Source organism: Anopheles merus, chromosome X, assembly GCF_017562075.2.
Source record: "Anopheles merus strain MAF chromosome X, AmerM5.1, whole genome shotgun sequence".
In the NCBI taxonomy this organism is placed as follows: Eukaryota; Metazoa; Arthropoda; class Insecta; order Diptera; family Culicidae; genus Anopheles; species Anopheles merus.
In genome coordinates this window covers 3,452,854-3,473,080 of record NC_054081.1, presented here as the reverse complement: position 1 = coordinate 3,473,080, position 20,227 = coordinate 3,452,854, and the positions used below count along the sequence as shown (strand labels likewise).

General features: G+C 52.6%; 1 protein-coding gene across 2 annotated transcripts in view; it reads right to left on the bottom strand.

The window, feature by feature from the left end:
• Window positions 1-2,784: 2,784 nt before the first annotated feature.
• LOC121592794 (homeotic protein ocelliless-like) overlaps window positions 2,785-20,227 on the bottom strand; it is a 28,126-nt gene continuing 10,683 nt past the window's right edge. Inside the window, exons 2-4 of one of the 2 annotated variants that reach the window (XM_041914602.1) lie at window positions 12,542-12,886; window positions 7,602-7,756; window positions 2,785-4,685 (exon numbers count right to left, since the gene is read on the bottom strand). In XM_041914602.1, the coding sequence (XP_041770536.1) occupies window positions 3,561-4,685; window positions 7,602-7,756; window positions 12,542-12,722 (1,461 nt within the window). In that variant the 5' untranslated portion in view covers window positions 12,723-12,886 and the 3' untranslated portion in view covers window positions 2,785-3,560. Of the gene's footprint in view, window positions 4,686-7,601; window positions 7,757-12,541; window positions 12,887-20,227 lie in introns of those variants that run through there. The other variant, XM_041914595.1, reaches the window with a different exon arrangement.

Below are 20,227 nucleotides of genomic sequence, written 5' to 3'. Positions count from 1 at the left end.
ACCTAGCCGGAATCGATTCCGACGAAATCTTCATTTTCCCCATCACTACTTAGTACGGCCAGACAGCACAAGTGGAGAAATATAAGGAACGGGCGGTGGATGCCTGATGCGCGACCTCCGGACAGGCTGCGCCGAACCCAGTACGTGAGAGTTGGCGAAGTAAACGATTTCTTTTTCGGATGCCTACAGGCAAGTCATTCGAGAGCGGGAAAGACGAAACGCACTCGATTACGTGTGTGGTTGGTTTGATTTTTTTTTTTGTTTGCTCAATATATTTTTATATCATTTTACCCTTAGATAATATATAGTTTTTCAATAATGGTTTTTTTTAGAATACTATGTACAACGAGCGACCCTAGCGGTGTCGCTACAGCAGTGGGACTCTGAGAACGTATGCGGAAGAGAGAGAGAAAGTACGACAGTGAGTTCGCGGATATGACAGAATTGCAGGGTTTGCCTGGATGGATTTCGCAGCGATGCCGAACACAGCAGTGTGAGGGGCAGAAAAATGGGAGGCCTTATTTTATTCTCTCATGTACGTGTGTGAATGTGTGTGTTTGAATAATTCTTGTAGTAATTGAGATGAGATTTTCCGCTTCTCGCAACCGTTTCGGCCGTCCCATCTACTACGATACCCATCCCCATTTTGCTTCTTCCTTCTCTTTCCTTTTTCCACCCAGAGTCCCAGTGTGCCTAGTTTGCCACAAACTGACACTGCTTCAGCCATCCTGGGCACACATCAGGATGTATGGTTTTTTGTTCGTTTTGTTCGTTACTTCCTCCGTTCTGTTCTCTTTACACGGTGAGCTCGTACGCAATTAGCCTTTTGCCACTGCACGTTTTTTGTTTACCCCGTTTCCCCGGGGCCCCACACTTTCACAGGCGCTCGCGTTCGTTCGGCCCTTTCCTTTCATTGGCTTTATTTTAATTCGCTTCCTTCCTTTCCGCGCTGGTGTCGTGTTAGTTATGAATGTATGGTATTTTTTTACCGTTTGCGTGGGAGCTGTGTTGATGCGCTTTAAGCAGGAAAAGGAAGGGACCAGTGGGAAGGGGGGAGGGGATGAAGAAATGGTACCATTAAGATTTCTGTGTTTGTGTATGTGTGCTTTTTAAATACATTCTCAATTTATTCCATTTTCCCAGATTTACAAGCAGACTCTTTTACCCCTCCCCCCATCTCTCTTTGTGTGTGTGTGTGTGTGTTCTGTGTTGATGTGTGTGTGTGAGTGTTCTGTGTTGGTGTGTACGGTTCATAGTAGCGCCGTACGCGCTTGTCCACGTGATTTCGGGATTCTTAATTTAACATGGGTTCGTTTGTGGTGGATTTTTTTTTGCATTATTACTTTTATTTCTTTACTTTTCGCATTAACATTCGCTCCGTCTTGCTCAAACACACGCACCGGCTGCTCGCATCGCACGGTTTACTACAGTACTAAGCCATGCCATCTCCTGCCCAGGCCTGCCAGTCACACATTCACACCTATCGCTTACACACAACGTTCACGCGTACAATGGAAAAGTGGGGGATGATGAGGATGAGGGGAAGGAGATATAGGGGGAATATTGTACCTAGCCCTAGTGAGATAAAGAGAGAGAGAGAGAGAGAGAGAGTGAGAGAGTGTGTGTGAGAGTGATTTTTGCATACTGTCGTCATGTTTGCTTGCATTTGCAGGTTTGTTTTCGTTTTAGCGTGATTTTTTTGTTTGTTTTTGCATTGCGCTCGTTGCGCTCATGCCCATCGCTTCGACAGTAGCGTCCACTTCTCCCCTCCCTCCCCTCCCTCCTCTTCGTGTCGTGCCCTGAACGGCACCCGAAATGCACTCTTTCCCCGTCCGGACTGCCGCGGACACATACAACCTTACATGCTACCCGAACTTAAATAGTGATACGATATACAGTTAAAATATTTTAATTTGCAATTAAAAACTATGTATATGTGTGTGTGTGTGTGTGTGTTTTTTATCTTTATGTACTACCTAGAGCCGTATTGAGTGTTGTTTTTTTTGTTTTGCTTCGTTTTTTTTATATCTTTCTTCTCTGCTTCTTACCGCTACGCCTACAATCCAAAAGCCCCTGCGTAAAAGCAGGTCCTTCTGGTCCGCTTTTGCCCTGTTGCCTTTGCACGTCGAGACCCTGCAGCTGCTGGGGGGGGGGGGGGGGGAGAACAAAAAACCAACGAGACGCTTGACCTCCCCCCCCCCCAAGATTTTGTATAGTGGTAAAAGATCACGAAAGGATGGGCTGCGGCTACTAGCCGGGCGTTTTGCCCTTCCCAATTGGCGGAGCGAATCGGGAACCAACATTGCACAGCTTCGCTTGCCGCTTGCATTCCGAACAAAAACAAAAAAAAAACGAATGAAAAATAATCCAAACTCTCACACCCAACAGCGGCAGGCGAACCCTGCCCATCCTTTCGCTCGCCGCCGTGACGCTCTCAGTTCTGCGCTCAAGCTCACGCTCGTGGTTTTGTTAATTTAAAAATCATCCTATACACATTTAATTCGTAATGGTTTCTTTTTTTTGCTTGCCTTACACACCTAGGAGGTAAAAGGGGGGGGGGTCGAATGCATTTTCCGCAAAAGGTAGGGATGGGATGGGGGGATGGATTGAGTATCCGGGACTTTCTCGCTACTCCCGGAGAATTGGGTCGGCAGCGGCGGCCTCACACACGCACTGAAATCGATTGCGCTGGGGTGTGTGGTTGGGGAGGGGGTAGTGGGGGTGTTACGCATCGGGTTTTAGCTTTCTACTTCATCTTCTGCTTCCTCTTATTCTTATTCTTCGTATTCTTTTCCGCGAAGAACGCACCACCATACCATCATGGGTGAGATGGCAATACATCGCATGCAATCAACAGAAACAGCACAGAAACAAAAAAGAAGAACGACCTCCTCCTCCTCCTCTTCCCCCAACCCGCCTAACCCACCCGCCCACACGCACGGGCAGCTAAGAAAATACTGATATGAACTATTTGATATAACATTTGTCTACTCTTGCGCCGCGGGTTTGCTTCTCGCATCGCGTTCCCCGATCGCTTCTGCTGTTTTGTAGTAGTAGTAGTAGTAGTAGTAGTAGTAGTAGTGGTAGTGCGGTATCCTAAACCTAAACCGTGCTCCACCATGGCCTGGCTCAGAGCTGTGACGAGGTCACACTGACACGCTGCAAAGGTTCATCCGACGGGGAACAATGCATCGTTCTCCGCTTCGCAGCACCGCAACACAGCACCGCAACACTAGCTATGGTTGTGTGTGTGTGTAGTAGTGAGTACTTGTGTAATGGCGTTTGAGTAGTAGTAGCAGCAGCGCTGTTCGACCCTCTGCTCGCTCTCTCAGCGCGTGTTTGTCGGTTTTGATATGATCTGCTCGTGTTAGCTCACCGGCAGTGGCAGATGCTGCTGCTGCGTGTATTCCACTCTTCAAGAGTGTGTGTGGGTGTGGAGTGTGTTGAAGCTAGTGGAGCCGCCGGTACAGGTGTGTGCTCCTCAGTGACGTCCTTTCTGTGAGGGATTGTGTGATATGGGATGCTGAGCGTCGCTCGTCGTTGCTTGTCTGCCAGCCCGCTTACACCATGTTGACGTACTTGTCCTGCGGGTTCATGTAGTCGAGCCCGTTCGGGCTGAACGTTTGCGAGCCCATCGGGCCGGCGAGCGCGGACGTGGACGCGAGCCCGAAGTTGGCGGAGGTGGTGTAGCCGGTGTGGCCCATGTTGTAGTTGCCCTGGTTCTGGTTCTGGAAGTAGTCCATCTGGCTGTAGTAGGACGGCGTGTTGTAGTTGTTCGGGTACTGCTGGTACTGGTTGTGCCAGAAGTTGTACGTCTCGTGGTTCGGCACGTACGACAGCGGATTGTGGGACGTCTGGGGCGTGATCGGGGGCGACGGCGTCGTCATGATGGAGGAGTTCGACCCGAGCGGCGTGAGGTTGCCGGCGGACGGGCCGTTGCCGAGCCCGCCACCCACCCCGACGACGACGCCACCGAGCCCCCCGTTGCCGTTGCCGCCCACGCCGCTGCCCACGCCGCCGCTGCCGACGCCACCGCCGACACCGCCGCCGCCGCCGACCGAGCTGAGCGACTGCCCTAGCCGCGTGTTGATGTTGACGTAGGCGGAGGACGAATGGTGCGCTAGGTTGAGCTCCGAGTCCTTCAGCAGGTCGTACCCGGTCGGCTTCATGCCGGATGGTTCGTTGCCGCCGCCGCCGCCGCCGCCACCGGCCGGCCCGTGATGGTAGGACGAGGGTTGCTCCTTCTTGCAGATCACGTTGATCGGCGGGCTGACGGAGGTCGACGGTGTGATCGGCAGTATCGGGGACGCGTTGCTGTGGCTCAGCCCGAGCGGCCCGTTATGGCTGGGGCCGGCCGGGTTCGACTGGCTGCCCGCACCGCCGCCATTGCTGCCCGTGCCGGGCCCGCTACCGTTGTGGCTGTTGTTCATCGGCGTGTGCTTGATCGTCGGCTTGTTGTTGGCGTTCACTATCGAGCTTTTGGTGCCGCCGTGGCTGCCATTGTTGCTGCCGGTGCCGCCGGACGAGCCGGACTGGCTGCCGGACGGTCCGCTGTTGCCGCCGGACTGGCCCGAGCGCGCCGAGCCGGCCGAACCGCCGCCGGACGATTTGCTGCTGTTCAGATTCGATGAGGACTGGTGCTGGAGCTGCTGCCGGCACTTGGCACGTCGATTCTTGAACCATACCTGGGAGGAAGGAAGCAAAGCAAGAGAGAGAGAGAGAGAGAGAGAGAAAAAACAAAGCAAACATCCATTAGTACTGCCACTTGTTAATCGATCGAGGGGGAAAAAACGAGTGCCCGCCCAGTGGTGCGACTCGCTGCCTGCTCCGGATATTAAATAGGGACGGTCCTGCGGTGAGCTCCCGCTGTGTGCGGCCTGGTGCGCACTTCAAACAGATAATGACTCTGTAATCACTGTTCACCGTGCCCACGGCCAACTCCCTCGCACAATGGCAAAGTAATAAAGTGAAGTGAATCGCAACAAATCGCGCTCCCGCCTGTGCCGTACCCCAGGGAAGCACGCACACGCTTCAACTGCAAGGGAAGGGGTGGAAATCAATTTCCCTGCACTCTGCACCGCCCCATCCGCTTTCGGCGGGGAGGTGGTTTGGAATTACATGCGCGCTAAGCCCGTGGAAACTCCCATGGGGGGAGGAAAAAATGGACCAGCAGGCTCCGCTCTTCGATGCTGCGAGACGTCCGCGTTGTCAGTCGAGCGGAAAATGTGTTTCCCACCCGACAGCTGCCATTTCTAGGAAGACAACAAATGGTCCGAGCGGAAGGAACGATTCGCTTGGGACACAAAAAAGCGCACCACAAAGCGCCCCGGTCACCCGAGCCCGGTTCATCCAGACTCGATAGAACACTCTAGGACCTCGGCCCATGATAACAACAACAGACACAAAAAGTTTATTGGCAAACGTGCACAGCGGGAAGAAGGTGCTGGTTCCGGTGTCCTTCCCTGCTGGCTTTGCTTTAGCTTCTTCTTGCAACGCAACCCATTGATCGATGACAGCCCGGCCCGGGCAGAAGAAAGAGCCCGTGCAACCGAGCGCCCCGAAATGAAGCTGTCACGCAGCCGCAGTTTGTTTGGTTAGGGCTTTCCAGGGACCCCGGTGTATGGGAGCGATCCTGTTCGGGCCGTCTTTGTACGCGGAGGGCTTGCACAAGCAACGGATGCTTGGTTGCGTATGTTACGAGCGCCCGGGCGCAAGCGCAAACATGCAAAAACAGGGCCCAACCCCGTAAACAATGCGGTTTGTTTGCTCTGACTGTCCGAAATTGTTCGGTGCGGAAATAAAGTAGGCAAGAAAAACAAGGGGCCACAGGGAGCTAAATCGATAACTCGGTGTACATCTTTTGGACGACCAGACCAAACACAGTTGTTTGGTTTGTTTGGGCTGTGTGTTCATTGCTGCCGGGACAATGCGACGGCTGAATGCGGACATGCGAGAATGTGTGTTCGCAGCTGTAAATGATGTTGCAAATGGTAATGCGAACATGACGTGCTTGCAGCGGAAGTAAATCTTTAGGGTTTTGTTCTTGGGCGATGCTACTGGGAGAAACGGATAAGTGTGGTTGGGATTGAGTCATCGTGCCAACAACACGACAACATCCGACCCCGGCCGCATTGTCCGGCGTTATTTGGATGCGCTTTTACACAGGAGCCTGCTGACTCCCGGTTGTAAGGTAAACAGTGATTTCGCACCAGAGGCTCCGGGACGTTTCAAAAGGTAGGATCTTTGCGTTCAAAGTTGCTGGATGAATATCTTCTTGCTTCCTACTAACATAGTAATGCGAGTTATCAAGTCCAAGTAATAGCGCAAACTAAACATTTCAAAACTGTGGTTATAGTGCATTTCAAAAGACAGGATCTTTGCTGCCTAAGTATCCATTAGATGTTGGGAGCGCTTCAAAGGATATATTTCATTATTTCTGAAGCTCCTCGGGGTGTATCTAACCCAAAAATGTGTAAAATTGGTTCCATGTGCTTCAAAAGACAGGATCTTCGATTCTGAAGTTCCTCGATGTCGCTCTCATTTGCATTCAAACGCTTCGCAAACGTGCCAATTGAAATACCACTTATCATAAGCAAGTTTTTATGCCACCGAAAATGATCTGTTTAAACACATTAACCTTAGCACAACGCAACGGCCCAAGCCCACGGGGTGTGCAGCTCGTGTATGAATAAAATTATTACAGCACAAACTGATGCGCCCGAACAGATAGCGGGGGCGCCCAGCATCGGAAACTAGATTCAATTTTCCGCACCGTACGCGGCGCATTTTCTTTTCCCGCCTGCCGAACAATAACAAACGACCGAAATGGATTTTCACGGTGCGGCGACAGTCAAAACAAAACAGATTTCCTTTCCCCCTTGGTTTTCGGGCCGTTTTTTCCGGCTTTCTTGCGCTGGCGGAGGGTGGGTTTGCCCCTTTGTGTTAGCGCCCAATCTCGAGCGTCACTCAACCGAAAGTAGCAAACCGAAAACCGCGACGGCGAATGAATACCAAATCCTTGATTATCGCTCCATTATTTAGGGGGCAGGGGGGGGGGGGAGGCGGGCTCGCCTTTGCGCCACGGGTATGCGAAGAAGCAGCATCCTATTTCACAAACGCGCACACGCACACCCTCGGCCCTGCGGGAAGAAATCGCACGCGCCTCGCACTCGTTCCCGGGGGCAATTGATTTAAAATTAAAATTAAATCAACAAACTCCGGCTCGCACACCGAACGGGCGCATAAATGTTTAATTCGCCACAAACAGCGCAAGCAAACAGCGCCGAGCGCAACCGGCGGGGGCGGGTGCCAGAAAGGCCGGCGGGGAAAACGGTGTCACTTGACACCGAAAGTGCCACCTTTTCCGCAACCGCCGCAGAGTGCCGGCCTGCAGTGTTGTGCTGTGTTCGCATCGCGTGCACATGTTTTGCCGCCGGGAAATTCCCACCCGATATACTGTGCCCGATAACTGCACGGGGTGCCAAAAAAAAGGGGTTCCACCGTTCCGCTTACGGTTCCGATAGAGTTGTCGCCGACTTGTTTTTGTTATTCGCCTTTCTTCTCGCCTCGATGGTAGGATTTTCCACCGCCCCAACACTCACCTGTACTCGTGATTCAGGAAGATTGATCTTGAGTGCCACCTCCTCGCGCATGAAAATGTCCGGATAGCGTGTCTTGCCGAACAGGGCCTCCAGCACGTCCAGCTGGGCCCGGGTGAAGGTGGTCCGTTCGCGGCGTTGTTTTCGCGGGTTCACACCTAAATGGGGGGGTTACCGGGGAAAAAAGGCAGGAAAAAGAAAAAGAAAAAAAGAAAAAAACGTTAGAAACTGAACTGAAACGCTCGATTTGGGTTTTGTTAGACGAGGAACGGGGGTTGTGTTTTTTTTAGGAAGCTGGATCTAAACTGTGAGGAAAGGAGGGGTAGGGAAGGGGGAGGCTAAGCTTACACTAGCTGCTCAAAACTAATCGTATCGAATACTGTATCTGAAACGCAAAAAAAGGAGAGAACTGAATACCGAGAAAACCGAGCAAAACAGAAGACGAACCTTAAGGAAGTATTTGAATAATTTTGTTTGTTCTAGAATTCTATCTTTTTTTTATTTTTAAAGTGACAATCAGTAAAAAAAGAAGACATAGATAAAGAGAGAGAGACTGAGGTGATCGTACAAAAAAAAACTTATAATTTTGACAAAGCTCAGTGTTGACAGTTCGTATGAGCAACCAAAGACTTGTGACGGATAAAGCGGTATTAAAAAATATCTTTTGCGTAGCTCCACAAAAAAAAAATAACAAACAAAAAAAAAACTTCAACACCACTACTACTCCACGAGCGTGATTGGAACCCCCAGTGAGTGTCGTCGCAAGAGCGCGGTACACACGCGTCCACGTACGCCATCCCATCCTCCCAGGCGGTTTGAACGTCCTGCAAGAACACACACGGAAGCAAAGTTAGTTGGCTGTAAATTGGAGAGCAAGAAGAGAGAGAGAAAAAAAACAAACAAACAAGCAGATATCCAATACACATACGGACGTATGGCCAGTCTCACTCACATTACCTTGCAACCTGGTCGTCTATCTGCCACTCCTGTTTAGCTACAGCTGCACAAGGCAGGGTTTAACGTACTTCGGTACGGCCGAACGGTGGCACTGAGCAGCTAGCAGTGGAATATTAAATCAAATGCATCATAACGGAAAATCGAAGAGGAGGCAGCAATAAAAGGTCCCCGTGAAATTTCCCCCAGTTTCTACTGCAAGTGTTGCCGATTGGTACAGCTGCCGGTGTGTCAACGGGGTGAACCAGGGGCAGCCATTTAAATCGTCGCGCAACGCGCGCACTGCGCGCACAGCACTTTGGTCCTTCGAGCCGGATCGCGCAAAGCGGAAAATAGTTGAGGGCAAAAAACAACAGCAACAGCACACGCACACACGCAAGAGGGAAGAACCAATGGCACAGAAACAGGCACAATCACACATAAAAACACACACACATATATATAAATAGAAGAAAAATTATGCGCATCGACAAACGCGTTCGAGGTCGGCTTGTTTTATATTTGCTCGGGCACGAGCGGTTCCGCAGCCGCAGATGTGTGCGCAAAAACAGTTTTGACAAATTTATTCCAAATCACGCGCGCAGTGTCTCGCTGTGTATGTGTGTGTGTGTGTGTGTGAGGCAGCTTATCTCAGGGGCAAACGGCAGTGCACAGGAGCCGCAGCAAGAGCACACAAAAACGCATACCGAGGGGCGCCCCAGGAAACAAGACCCCTGATTTATTGCTCTGGCACGTAGAGCGGCGCCCCCTTGTGCAGCGTTATGTGCCTGTGTGTGTGTGTGTGTGTACAAGAGACACCTTTACAGCGGCAATGGCAGGGCGAAACGCTGGCCCAGGAGGGCAGAAAACAAACGCTGCAGCCAGCCAATCCAGCCCTCCAGCGCAAGGGGCGCGCGTCTCGGCGGATGCTGCCCGCCCGTGTTCGGCGGCCCGCGTCACGTACAAAATTTACAAAATGGTGTCCGTCCCGAATCCGCGCCGTCTGTCTCTCGCTTCTGTTTCTGGCACCGCAATTTCGCCGCTTTTTTTGTTCTCCGTTTCGTTCGCCGCTCGTCTTTGTTTGCGCCTGCCCTGTGCGCCATTCGCCAGGCGTGTTTGGTGTGGCGCCAGCGGCAGCAGCGCCATCTTTGCACCAACACCGTGCGTACAGCATTATCAAATCTTGCCAGCGTACGTCGGTGCTGCAGGATATGTGGGGCTGCGGTGTGGCTGGAAGAACGTTGAGCATGCAGAAGCAAAAACAACAACAACAAACCACGCTCACACACACACAGACAATCAGTAAAGTGAGAAAGTCGGCAGGCCACGCGGACAGTGCGTGTCGTGTCAATATTTGCCTTTCCATTCGAAAAAGTCATCACTTGCCTGAGCGTGTGTGTGCCTGAGTGTCCCAAAAATACTCTAGTCACGTGTGTCCGCTGCGAGGTTTCCTCCATCCATCCACACCTACTAAAAAAAAAAAAAACAAGAAAAGGCTCCGTGTCCCTGTAATGTGTCTTCCCAGCTCAGGGGGCTTCCCTCGCCGCCCGCATTCGGTAATTGATATGTAAACACTCGTGCCAGCGCACCGAGCAGAGCGCGCTAGGAAGTGAACCTGCACGGCATTCGGCAGCGGCCGGGGACTTTTGACTTTTCCGTCAGCTCCCCTCCAGCTTTAGGCCGGGCCAGCGGCTCGATTACAGCGCGCACGCAAGGGAAACCTTTTTTTTCCGAACACCACGGCTCTCGTATTGCACCCAGCCGAAGCCACGCGGGGCAGAGGAGCGGTGTTACCTTTTCCGTCTGGGCTTTGTCGTAGGGCTTTGGGGGCGGACGGGGGGACGGTGGTCGTTTCGGTATTAATTAGCTGAGCCGCGCTAGAATTTCTCAACGCAACAATGCGCCCCGATGGATGGATTTGCACTCCGGGATCGATTAGACGATGGGTAAGGAAAAACCTTTTCCCCCGCAAAACCAAAGGGATGGGGGGGAGGGAGCGTACAGGGGAAGCCGTACGACACAGCGGGGAAGCCCCACAGCGGAGACCATCGCGGTCGCGCACTAGTTTCCTTTCGAGCCCAAAGCCAAAGGTCACGCCGGGTTCATTCGCCGTGGGGCGGTGCAGGCGAAGGCTTCCAGGAATTATCCAACCGACGGGTGCACGGTGTGGACAGCTACACACAACAGCAATATCGTAATCATTACGAGCCGTTCCGAAACGTTCTAGAGTCTCGGAACGCGCGGCGTGCCATTCCCGTGGTAAGCGGTTTATCTCGCTCGCCACATCTTCCTAGCATCCCGGGACAGCTGCACCGGCCACTGCGACTTCCCAGCGGCCAATCCGCTAATGAAGGTTCGCAGTGCGAGTGTGTGTGTGTGTGTGTGTGTGTTTTAGGAAGCTGTCAGTGGGACACTTTTTTTTTGTGCGCTACTACCACCAGGTGCAAGCGAATCTCTTGGGCCCTTTGGACAGCGCTGAGGAAGATTGCATCCCCGAGTTTTTTGAAACACAATCCTACAGCCAGCTCCATTAAGTCGCCACTGGGCATGTTCCCGCCGATCCATTAGAGCACAGAAAAGGGAAGAGAGAGAGAGAGAGAGAGAGAGAGGGGGTCAGAACCTAATGAGCATCCAAACAAAAGCAAAAAAAAACAAAATCTACCAAATGAAACGTCCAACAGCAGCGCTCGTCCAGCGGGGCAGCCGACCGCGACGCGAAAACTTTTCGTAATGGCCGGGCTGCTCGTTTCATTAAAATTTAATTTGTCACTCAAGCGCAACCAGAGAGCTGAGCCCCCAGAAGAAGAAGAAGAAAAAAAACAACAACGACAACAGGCAATGGTGAGGTGCGCCGGCCGTTGTTCTGCCATCTTAAAGGTTCGTCGCTTGTTGCCGTCGCCGTGCTGCCGCGCGCCATTTGCCGTCACACTGTTTCATTTGCGCGCTGCAGCATTGCACATTTTGCCCGCGGCCGGTCGGGAATTCGCTTTTGATGAGCGTCTGCCAGCCACTCCTCCCGCGCCCCCCCTTCTCTGCATTCAACGGCGCGACCAACCGAAATGGAAGCAAATGGGCGGCAAAAGCCTTTGTGCTAAGTCTCGTCCCATTCCAAGAGCAGAAGAAGAAGAAGAAGAGCCTCCGGACGCACCGACAAACAGAATGTAGAGAAGAAAGACACACACACACACACACAGACAGACAAAAAAACCGAAACAGAAACGGGCAGTTGACGGATGAATTATTGTCACGGTGATCACTCGAGCGTAATTTTGGAAGCGCGCACACCCAATTCCGTCCCAGCGTTCCCAGCGTTCTTTTCCAGAGCGGTTGTTCCTCATGGTGGAGGGAGGGGGTCTTTCTGCCTTCTGGAGTTTTTTTTTCTTCATTTTCTTCTTCCGTTGCTAGATTCCTCCTCTGGCTTCAACTGTGGAGAGTCGTCTTCTCTCTTTTTTTTTCGTTTCAGATATTGGTGCGAAAGAGAGCGTACGTACGTAGCCAACTACGGCCAGCTACACTGCTGTGCTGTTTTTTCTTTTGTGCTGGAAAATCTACATTGGAGCACAAAGGAAGGCGGTGGGAAGGGTAAGGGAAGAGGGACCCGGGGAGGGGCTCGCTGAGTTGCAGACACTGCTCTATCCCCTTCTCTACCCAAAAAGGCAAAAAGACCCCGACACTTGGGCCGCGGAATCAATCATCCCGGCAGCGCTGATGAGACGCTGTCAGTGGCCGATGGGGAGAAAGGGGATGAGCAGTGCCTTGGGCGAGCCGCCGATCAGACGGAAGCTGTAAACGCCCCCTAACGAAGCTACCGCGTTTTGCGCGCGGCTGGAGAATTACGCGGGGCAAGCCTCGGTAGCTTCGTTCCGATCTGCCCTGGGCCCTCCGGATCAGGCAGTGTACGGGAGCAAGCAAAGCTACTACGGTTAGCGTGTGTTGGCGTTCTACGGGGCGTTTGTGTGTGTAAGTGTTAGTTAACAGTAGTAGAAGTAGAAAAAAAAGCGAATATTTACCCCACATACCTTGCGGAAATCCTACAGCATCTAGCCCGTGGGGAAGACCGAACGGGGCTAACGATGTCATAGGCATTCCGGGCGGTAAAGGTCCATGCGGATGCGCATGGTGCGGATGGTGGGCGGACCCGTACCCGTGCGGGTGCGGCCCGAGATCGGACGACTTGAGGAAGCCGGCCATCAGGGCCTCGGTCGAGTGGAGCGCCACGGTGGATGGGTGTTGTTGACAGTAGCGACCCCCAACTGACGCGTACTGGTGCGCGTAGCTGCTCACGGTGCCGGCGTTCGCGGTAACGGGCGGGGATGACGGCTGTTCGCTCTCCGGTCGCTGCGCTGCGTCTAAGCCTGCAAACAGAGTGGGCGAGGGAAGGAGAGAAAAAAGTGGAATGGTTAGTTGTGGATCGCAAAAAAATAAAAAATCAAACACAGTGGTGAAACAATAAGCACACTGCAGAAACACACAATAGAGCAATTTCACAGGAATTTGGAAATCGCACCCAATAAGCGTGAGGCTCTAGAAAGAGCTTTCTCTTGTTTTTGCTTTGTGCGTCGGCACCGTCGGCAAAGCTGCTTGGCCAATCGGAGTCCCGACCGACCTTGACCCATCGCCGGGATGGTGGATAATCCGTCCCGACGATCCTTTTGCCCCCGTGTAGATGCACTAATCACTAATCAGGCAAGAGATCCCGGGGCCAAGGGATCCGGCCCCGGGATAATCTTCTCCCGGTCCAGTGGTTCGGCATCGTGGCTGCTGAACTGCTGGTTTCGGCAAAGTAAATCCTGCCGAGCGGTGGTTGAGGTTTTGTTTGTTTTCTGTGCTTGAGTGTGTGTGTGTGGGTGTGTGTGTGTGTGTGGTAGAACAGAAGCCCGACAGGTACGGGGACAACCTTCGGGCGGTACGCCAAAGCCAAACATAAATTGAACAAAACGAAGCGAACCAAGCGCCCGGGACCAGAGAAAACATAAATAATCCATTAAAAAGGTATCGAATGCCGGCAAACGATGTTTCGGGCTGTCGTTCGGAATATTTTTGGTCAGGTTTTGAAGCCTAGAAGTTGATGAAGAGAGAGAGAGAGAGAGTGTTTGTGCGTGAGACAGCGAGGTTCAACGACAATCTACATTGAATCGCCCGCAGAATCTCCACCTCTTAGAAGAGATAACGCACTGGCTAAGCCGCATTCCATTCTCGCCTCGCGGGGGTACGCATCAGCCATTTGGGTTTGCAATCGATCGGCGTAAGCTTCAACGCTTCAATCCGACTTTCACTCTGGCAGTAATTGAGGGTGACCGGGCGTGAAAAGTATCCCAGTGGAAAAAAAAAGTCACTTCTGTTCCCTGCCGCTAATGATTTGCCGAGTTTCTTGACGACACATATTCTCGTTCAGAATTTCGGACAGAAATTCCAGATGACGCACAACTTCCGAAAGCGACCACACCAAGCGACACGGTGCGGTGTGGCATCGGAACGTGCCTGCGCCGGTGCCCGTGACTGTGACAATGGGACGCGCCACATTCATGCGACCATGTCCCTTTGCGCCCGGCACACCCGCCGGGGTCGTTTGTTTTCCGGCACGTTCCGTGCGTTTCAATTTTGTCAACTCCGTTCGGTTCGCCCTGTGCGGGTGGTGCAGCGCAATAGCAAGCGACGAACCCGCACATCGACCCAGGCCCAGGTATGTGTCTCATGGTCGGATGAGGGGCAGAGAGAGAGAGTGAGTGAGAGAGAGAGAGAGAAAAAGAGAGAGAGAGAGATAGAGAGAGAGAGAGAGAGAGGAAACAGCTCCCCACAGTAAGCCGACAGTGCAGTGCATTGATTGAAAGCGTAAATATTATGGTTATTTGCTGTCGCTCTTTCTCGCTCCCTCGCTCTCTCACTCTGTCCCTCGCCAGGGTTCGCTGTCCGCTGTGGTGGTGAGTAAATAAATTTCATTCAATTAGCCGCGCGAGCTCGGAATCGTGTGCGAACAGAGCATGAATCAACATTATTTGTGCCTCGCTTTGCGGAGACGGCGTGCGAGGAGGCGACCGTCGCTGACAACACGCGGCCCCGTCCGTCCGTCCGGTGCGTCGTTCGGTACGGTCAACGAGACCAGCCCAGGACCCTTTTGGTGTTGCGGTGAGTGTCATCTCGTTAGAAACTGACAGCTCGAGCTGCGCTTCAAGATGCCCGTGAGCGGGTTCGGCCGCCCGCCCCGGGCCAGTTACCAGTGTGTGTGTGTGTGTGTGGTCCCCTTTTTCGGGACAAAAGGGCGTTGCGGAATTTTCAACCAATCCCCGCAACCCCCCGCAACCATCCGCTCGCTCAACTTCCATTGCTCAAACACATTCCGCCCCTCGGAGGGAATGGCTGTGTCATAAATCGTCTTCACGGGCAACGGCGCCTACCGCCCGCTATCATAATTGCTGACCGATCGCGTTAAATCACCACGCGCCACCCCCCTCCCACCCGCCACCGCTCCGCGTATTTCCAAAAACAAAGTCACCGATGATCCGAACTCCGACCGACAACGGCAAAGAAAAGAACAAACAAAAACAACAACAGTCACGCATCCACTTGAGGAGAGAAGAAAAACACACTCACACACACACACACACACCACACACACACACACACACACACACACACACACACACACACACACACACACACACACACACACACACACAAGGCATCCCTTTTGACCTTTTCTCCGCGCGGGGAATGCCACGGTCTCGCGCACCAGGGAGTGAAAGCCTCCGCAGCAAACAAAACGAACGAGCTGCGCGGCGGTACAGGCGACGAACCTTCGACGCAAACCCGCAAGATAATCACTTAATCAATCTCAAGCCGCCTTGATCGCTCCCCGGTGCGGCTGCCTCCAAGCGGGGGAGGGCGTCTGGGAGGAGGTGATTTAAATCGATGTAATATGAATCAGATAGCGGACCGACGATCCGTCGGCCGGGACCGGGCGGATAAGATAAACGATCGCGCGGGAGAGATCTCCTCCCGGCCGAGTGGAAGTGGTGCCGAAGAAAAGACAAAAAAAAGCACGCCCAGGGCGCGCTACTGGGCGGCACCAACTTGGGGTGTGTGTGTGTGTGTGTGTCTGCAACCGATCCGCGCCGCACCGTAATCGATACGATCGGTGCTCTTAAAGGCGCCTTGAAGCGCTCGCACACACAGACACACACACGGCGAAGACGAACGAGAATGCTCACTCGCGGTCATTAATAAAATTAAGAGATCAAATTAATTTCGCCTAATCTGATCAGCCCGCAGATCAAACATGGGTATTTAGGGGTGAGTTTGTGTTGTTGGGGCTTTTTTTTTGTTGTTGTTGTCCTGTTCTGTTTCGTTTGGCCTTTTGTGTTGTTGTTTCGCTTCGTTCCTCCCCCGGGAGCGTTTTTGTTTTAATTTATTTACAAAACAAAGTGTTGCCACGGAAAGCACACGCGAGCTGGGATGATTATTTTTCTTCCTCTGCTTGCCTGTTACGGTGCTACCTTTCTCCCGTGTTTGTTTGTGTATCCTGTAGTCCGATCGAAATCCGTAGCGTAGCAGCCGAAATTGTTGTTTTGTTTTTCGCTGATCGGAATGGTTGCATAATTTAAGGCGCCGCCTGTTTTTGTTTTCTAAAGCATCCAGTGAGAGAGAGAGAGAGAGAGAGAGAGAGAGAGAGAGAGGGAGTGGGGGGGGGAAGGAAAAAGGGTTATCGCATGCTCCCCCGCCTTTCTAATGCGTTCCACTTTGCATATCAAGGACAAACGACGCTGCTGCCTACGCAGGATTTGGTTCGTGCAGACGCAGGAAAGTACAACAAAATGTACTCCTCAAAATGGAATAGAGGATGAGGTGGGGGGAGGGGGGAAAGAGAAGACGGGGAAAGCAGAACACGAGTTCAATTAAGGGGTGGTAAAACAAAACAACAAAACCGATCAAAAGCCACAATCGTTTAGGGCGGAAAATAAAACAACGAGAAACTATTTATGACTCATCGCGCCCTGAAAGCGACGAACGCCCGGGAACGCGCACGCACATCTTAATCTGTTTTTGTGGTCTCTTCTTTATTGGGGGTTATTGGGGAGGTTTTTTTTTCTTTGTTCACAACGAGCTCATAAATTGGTAAACTCCCGGTAGAGAGCCGTCTCTGGCATTCAACACCAATCGCGTAATGTAATGCGGGTGTGAATGTGATTCTGGACCCATCCCGGAGCGTGCCGTGCGCGCTGTGTGTTCTGTGTACTGTTGTGCCGTGAAAAAGCGATCCATTCTTAGGATCTTTTTGCGCAACCGTGCCGGAGCACCGGCTAGCAGTTCGAACCAGCGTCGGAAACGGTACGCGCTCGCTCCATTCCAAGAGGGGGGGTGGGGGAGGCAGCAGCGGGGGCGGATTGCTTATCGGTTGAGTCAGAGCAGAGCCCGGCCCGGTCTGCGCCTCGGCTGCGGTCAGGTTATGTTAAAAACCGTTCGAAAGGCCGGCCCGAAACACCGAAACGAATCAATATAAAATATTCAACCGACAGGCCGCCGCCGCCGCCGCCTCCATCCCACCACGCTTTCTGGGCTCTGGGGCGGCTTGGCCGCCGTGCGTCGTTTTGCTTGAGTGTCGCTTGAAATTCCAAAATTATCAAAACGACCAGACGGGCGCGTAATCAGGCAACGGATCCGAAGTGACACCATTACATTCCGGACAGGTTTATATGCTGCGCGTCCGTCTGCCGCAACCTGCCTGCCTAGACAAGGCCTCGCGTTTGTTGCCTTTTTCTTGCCCCTCGCTCTCTCTCTCTATATCTCTCTGCACCAGGGACACACCACCCGGGCGCTGACTCCTCCAGTGGCCCTTATTCGATCGATGATTTATAACCCATCTTGTCTTGCGCTTTCTCGCGCCGCGTTGGAAATTGCGCCTAGGCTGCACCGCGCTCATACCCATTGGATGCACTATTGACAACAAAACTAAACACACACACACACACACACACACACACACACACACACACACACACACACAACACACACACACAAGCGCGCGCCTCTACCTGGTGACCCTCCCGATACGTGGGGCGGACGGTGGCCCAGCCGCTGGTGGTTTTGGAAAGGATAAGAATTTATTGAAATGTTGTGTATTGCGGTGGTGGCGGTGCTGCTGCCGCTCCACACCGCCACCAGGCCCACGAAGGCCAACAGCATCCGTGCCCTCGCGCGTGTGTGTCTGGATGTGTATGTCTACCTTCACGGTGTACACCACGAGGCCACGGCGGGGAGAAAAAGTGCCGTTTCGTGTTGTTTCGATTATTCAAATGAAATCAATCAAAACAAGTACAGCTTTCTTCGTTCATTTTTCTCCTCCCTCTCCTCTTCGGAAAGGGGGAGGGGGGACGGGTTGGTTGTTGGTGGCGCTGGCGTCGGTGTGGCGTCGTCAACGTCAACGAGCTCGGGCGGCAAAGCAGGGACCGAAGCCCGCCAGCTCGATGCAACTAATTGCATTAATTAAGTTTGCTTACATAAGCGGGCATAAACGAGCAGCATGATTGAGTAGCTGAACCTCCTCCGCCCGCTTCGCTCCTTCCCCCTAACAACCGCTTTCCTCCTACCTTACACAGATCCGAGATAGCCCAGTCGCTCGCCATGCTGTGCTGCCTTTCAACTGGCTCCCGTCTGTTTGGTTTCCGTTTCGAGACTAGTTTCTGTAATTGTGTGTGTGTGGTTTCTTTTTCTTTTTCAGTTGACAAAGACCATTCCAAACCGATCGAACTAGACGAAGGTGACAACATCAATCAAAACGCTTCAAACTGAACGGGGGAAGGCGTAAAAATGTAAAACAAACACACACACACACACACACACACACACAACTTGTACCGTGGGCCGTGTGCAACCCCTAATTGGTGCGATCCTATCGGTGCGAGCCAAGGCACACACACACAAGCACACATTGGCGGAATTTGGATTTCACAAACAGAAGAAAACAAACCGAACCAGATTCAAAACATTCCATCGAACAGGTGAGACGACCGCCGCCGACCTAGATCCAGCTGGCCCACATCACCCACAAGGGAGGGTACGGTACGTGCGAAGGGGTGGCGGAATCATCGATCAGGAAGATGTAATCATTTATCACCCGTGCAGGCCGCTGGACAGCAACAACAAATGTGCGCTCAAGGATGGTAACGGAGAGCGCCGGTTCGTCGCCTGCCGTGTCGTTTAAGTCACTGGGCATAAAATTCACAAAAAATGCGTAAAAAAGCTGCGAAAAAATGGGAAAAAATTGCAGAAAGCACACTTTTCATCCCAGCTTTGGTTTTGAGGCGCTAATTATGAATGTTTACCCCTTGCTTAATGTTGGCTCGCGATCGAAAATCGCCTCAAATAAATACGGTTTAATCCCGATCGTCTCGAAACGTTTGGCTACTAGATTTTGCTCCCCCCCCCCAAAGAGCTTCCCAGCTCCCGGGTCCCGTCTTGCCGCGTGGCACAGAAAACAAACCGGCCGCTGAACGATTTGGCTACCGATTCAGCCCTGCGGCCAGCGTGTGAGAACATAAACGAGCCGCCGCGACGCGCTACTGCCGACGGGCGGACCGAAAATGTACTGAAAAGAATAAGAAAAGAAAAAGCTCCATTCCCGAAACGAGCAAGATTGCTCGTCCCAGGCTCCCGGCGGGCTATCCGCCAGCAAACAAAAGGCGTCCACCGCGGCTCACCGACACCCCATGTTGTGAGAAAACGGGCGAAATATGCAAAAAAGGCTGCTACTAACTTTGCCGCCGGAGCGATTCGGAAATAGAGACGCACACACACAGAGACCGCGCAGTCCCCCCAAAAAGCAACCCGTTACCCCGAGTGCTACCTTATTTCCCGCAGCCTGTGATTCGATTCTTCCCCACCTACCCTACCCTGTTCCCGCCGGCATGCGCATCGTGGGCAGGCGAGGCGATAAAAAATTTGTATCTTCTAATCTTGATATTGGCCGTTGATTATTTTTACGATTATTTTTATACATCCAAACGTCTTCGTTTCGGTGCCTCCCGGTTCTTTCGCTGCTTTCCTGATGTGCGTGTGTGTGTGTGTTTTTCTTCTTCTTCTTCGATCCTTCCTTTCTGTCTGTGGGCCGAGAGGTTTTGGGAGCTTCGGTGCCCGATGGTGGTGCGCTGCTCGTGTGTGATTGTGGCTGCCTTCAGCAGCACATTCCTTGCCGTTTTATAATCGAAAAAATATTTTTCTGACATTGCCTTTGCGCCCGACCCGCCCGCCCTGCACGGCACGTGTGTGGGGGTGTTTTCGTAAGAAAAAGACGAGAAAAAACACGAGAAGATTTTCATACAAAAACAGCGCCCGTCGTTCGTCGTCGCGCTCGTCCCAAATAATATTTAATGATAAAAATATCCAATTATGGAAACCGCTGCCGCACGGCTGCGCGCGCGCCCCGCTAGCTGTCTTCGAGCCGCTTGCTGTTAGTTCCCTGCAGTAAGAATTCTATTCCTTTCCGCCGCCGGTAAACCACCCGCGCTTCGGCGCAAACACAATTGGTGCGGCAGCAGGAAAAAACAAAAATTCAGCCGCAGGGCAGATTGTGATCTCATTAGACATTCGCACCTTGCGTAGCCGGCGGGAGGGCCCCACATGGCCGGGCGCGCAGCATCTCACACGGCCGTTGACAGTCCGCAGACAGTGTGAGCCGAGAGCTGGGCGGCGGCCGAACCCCG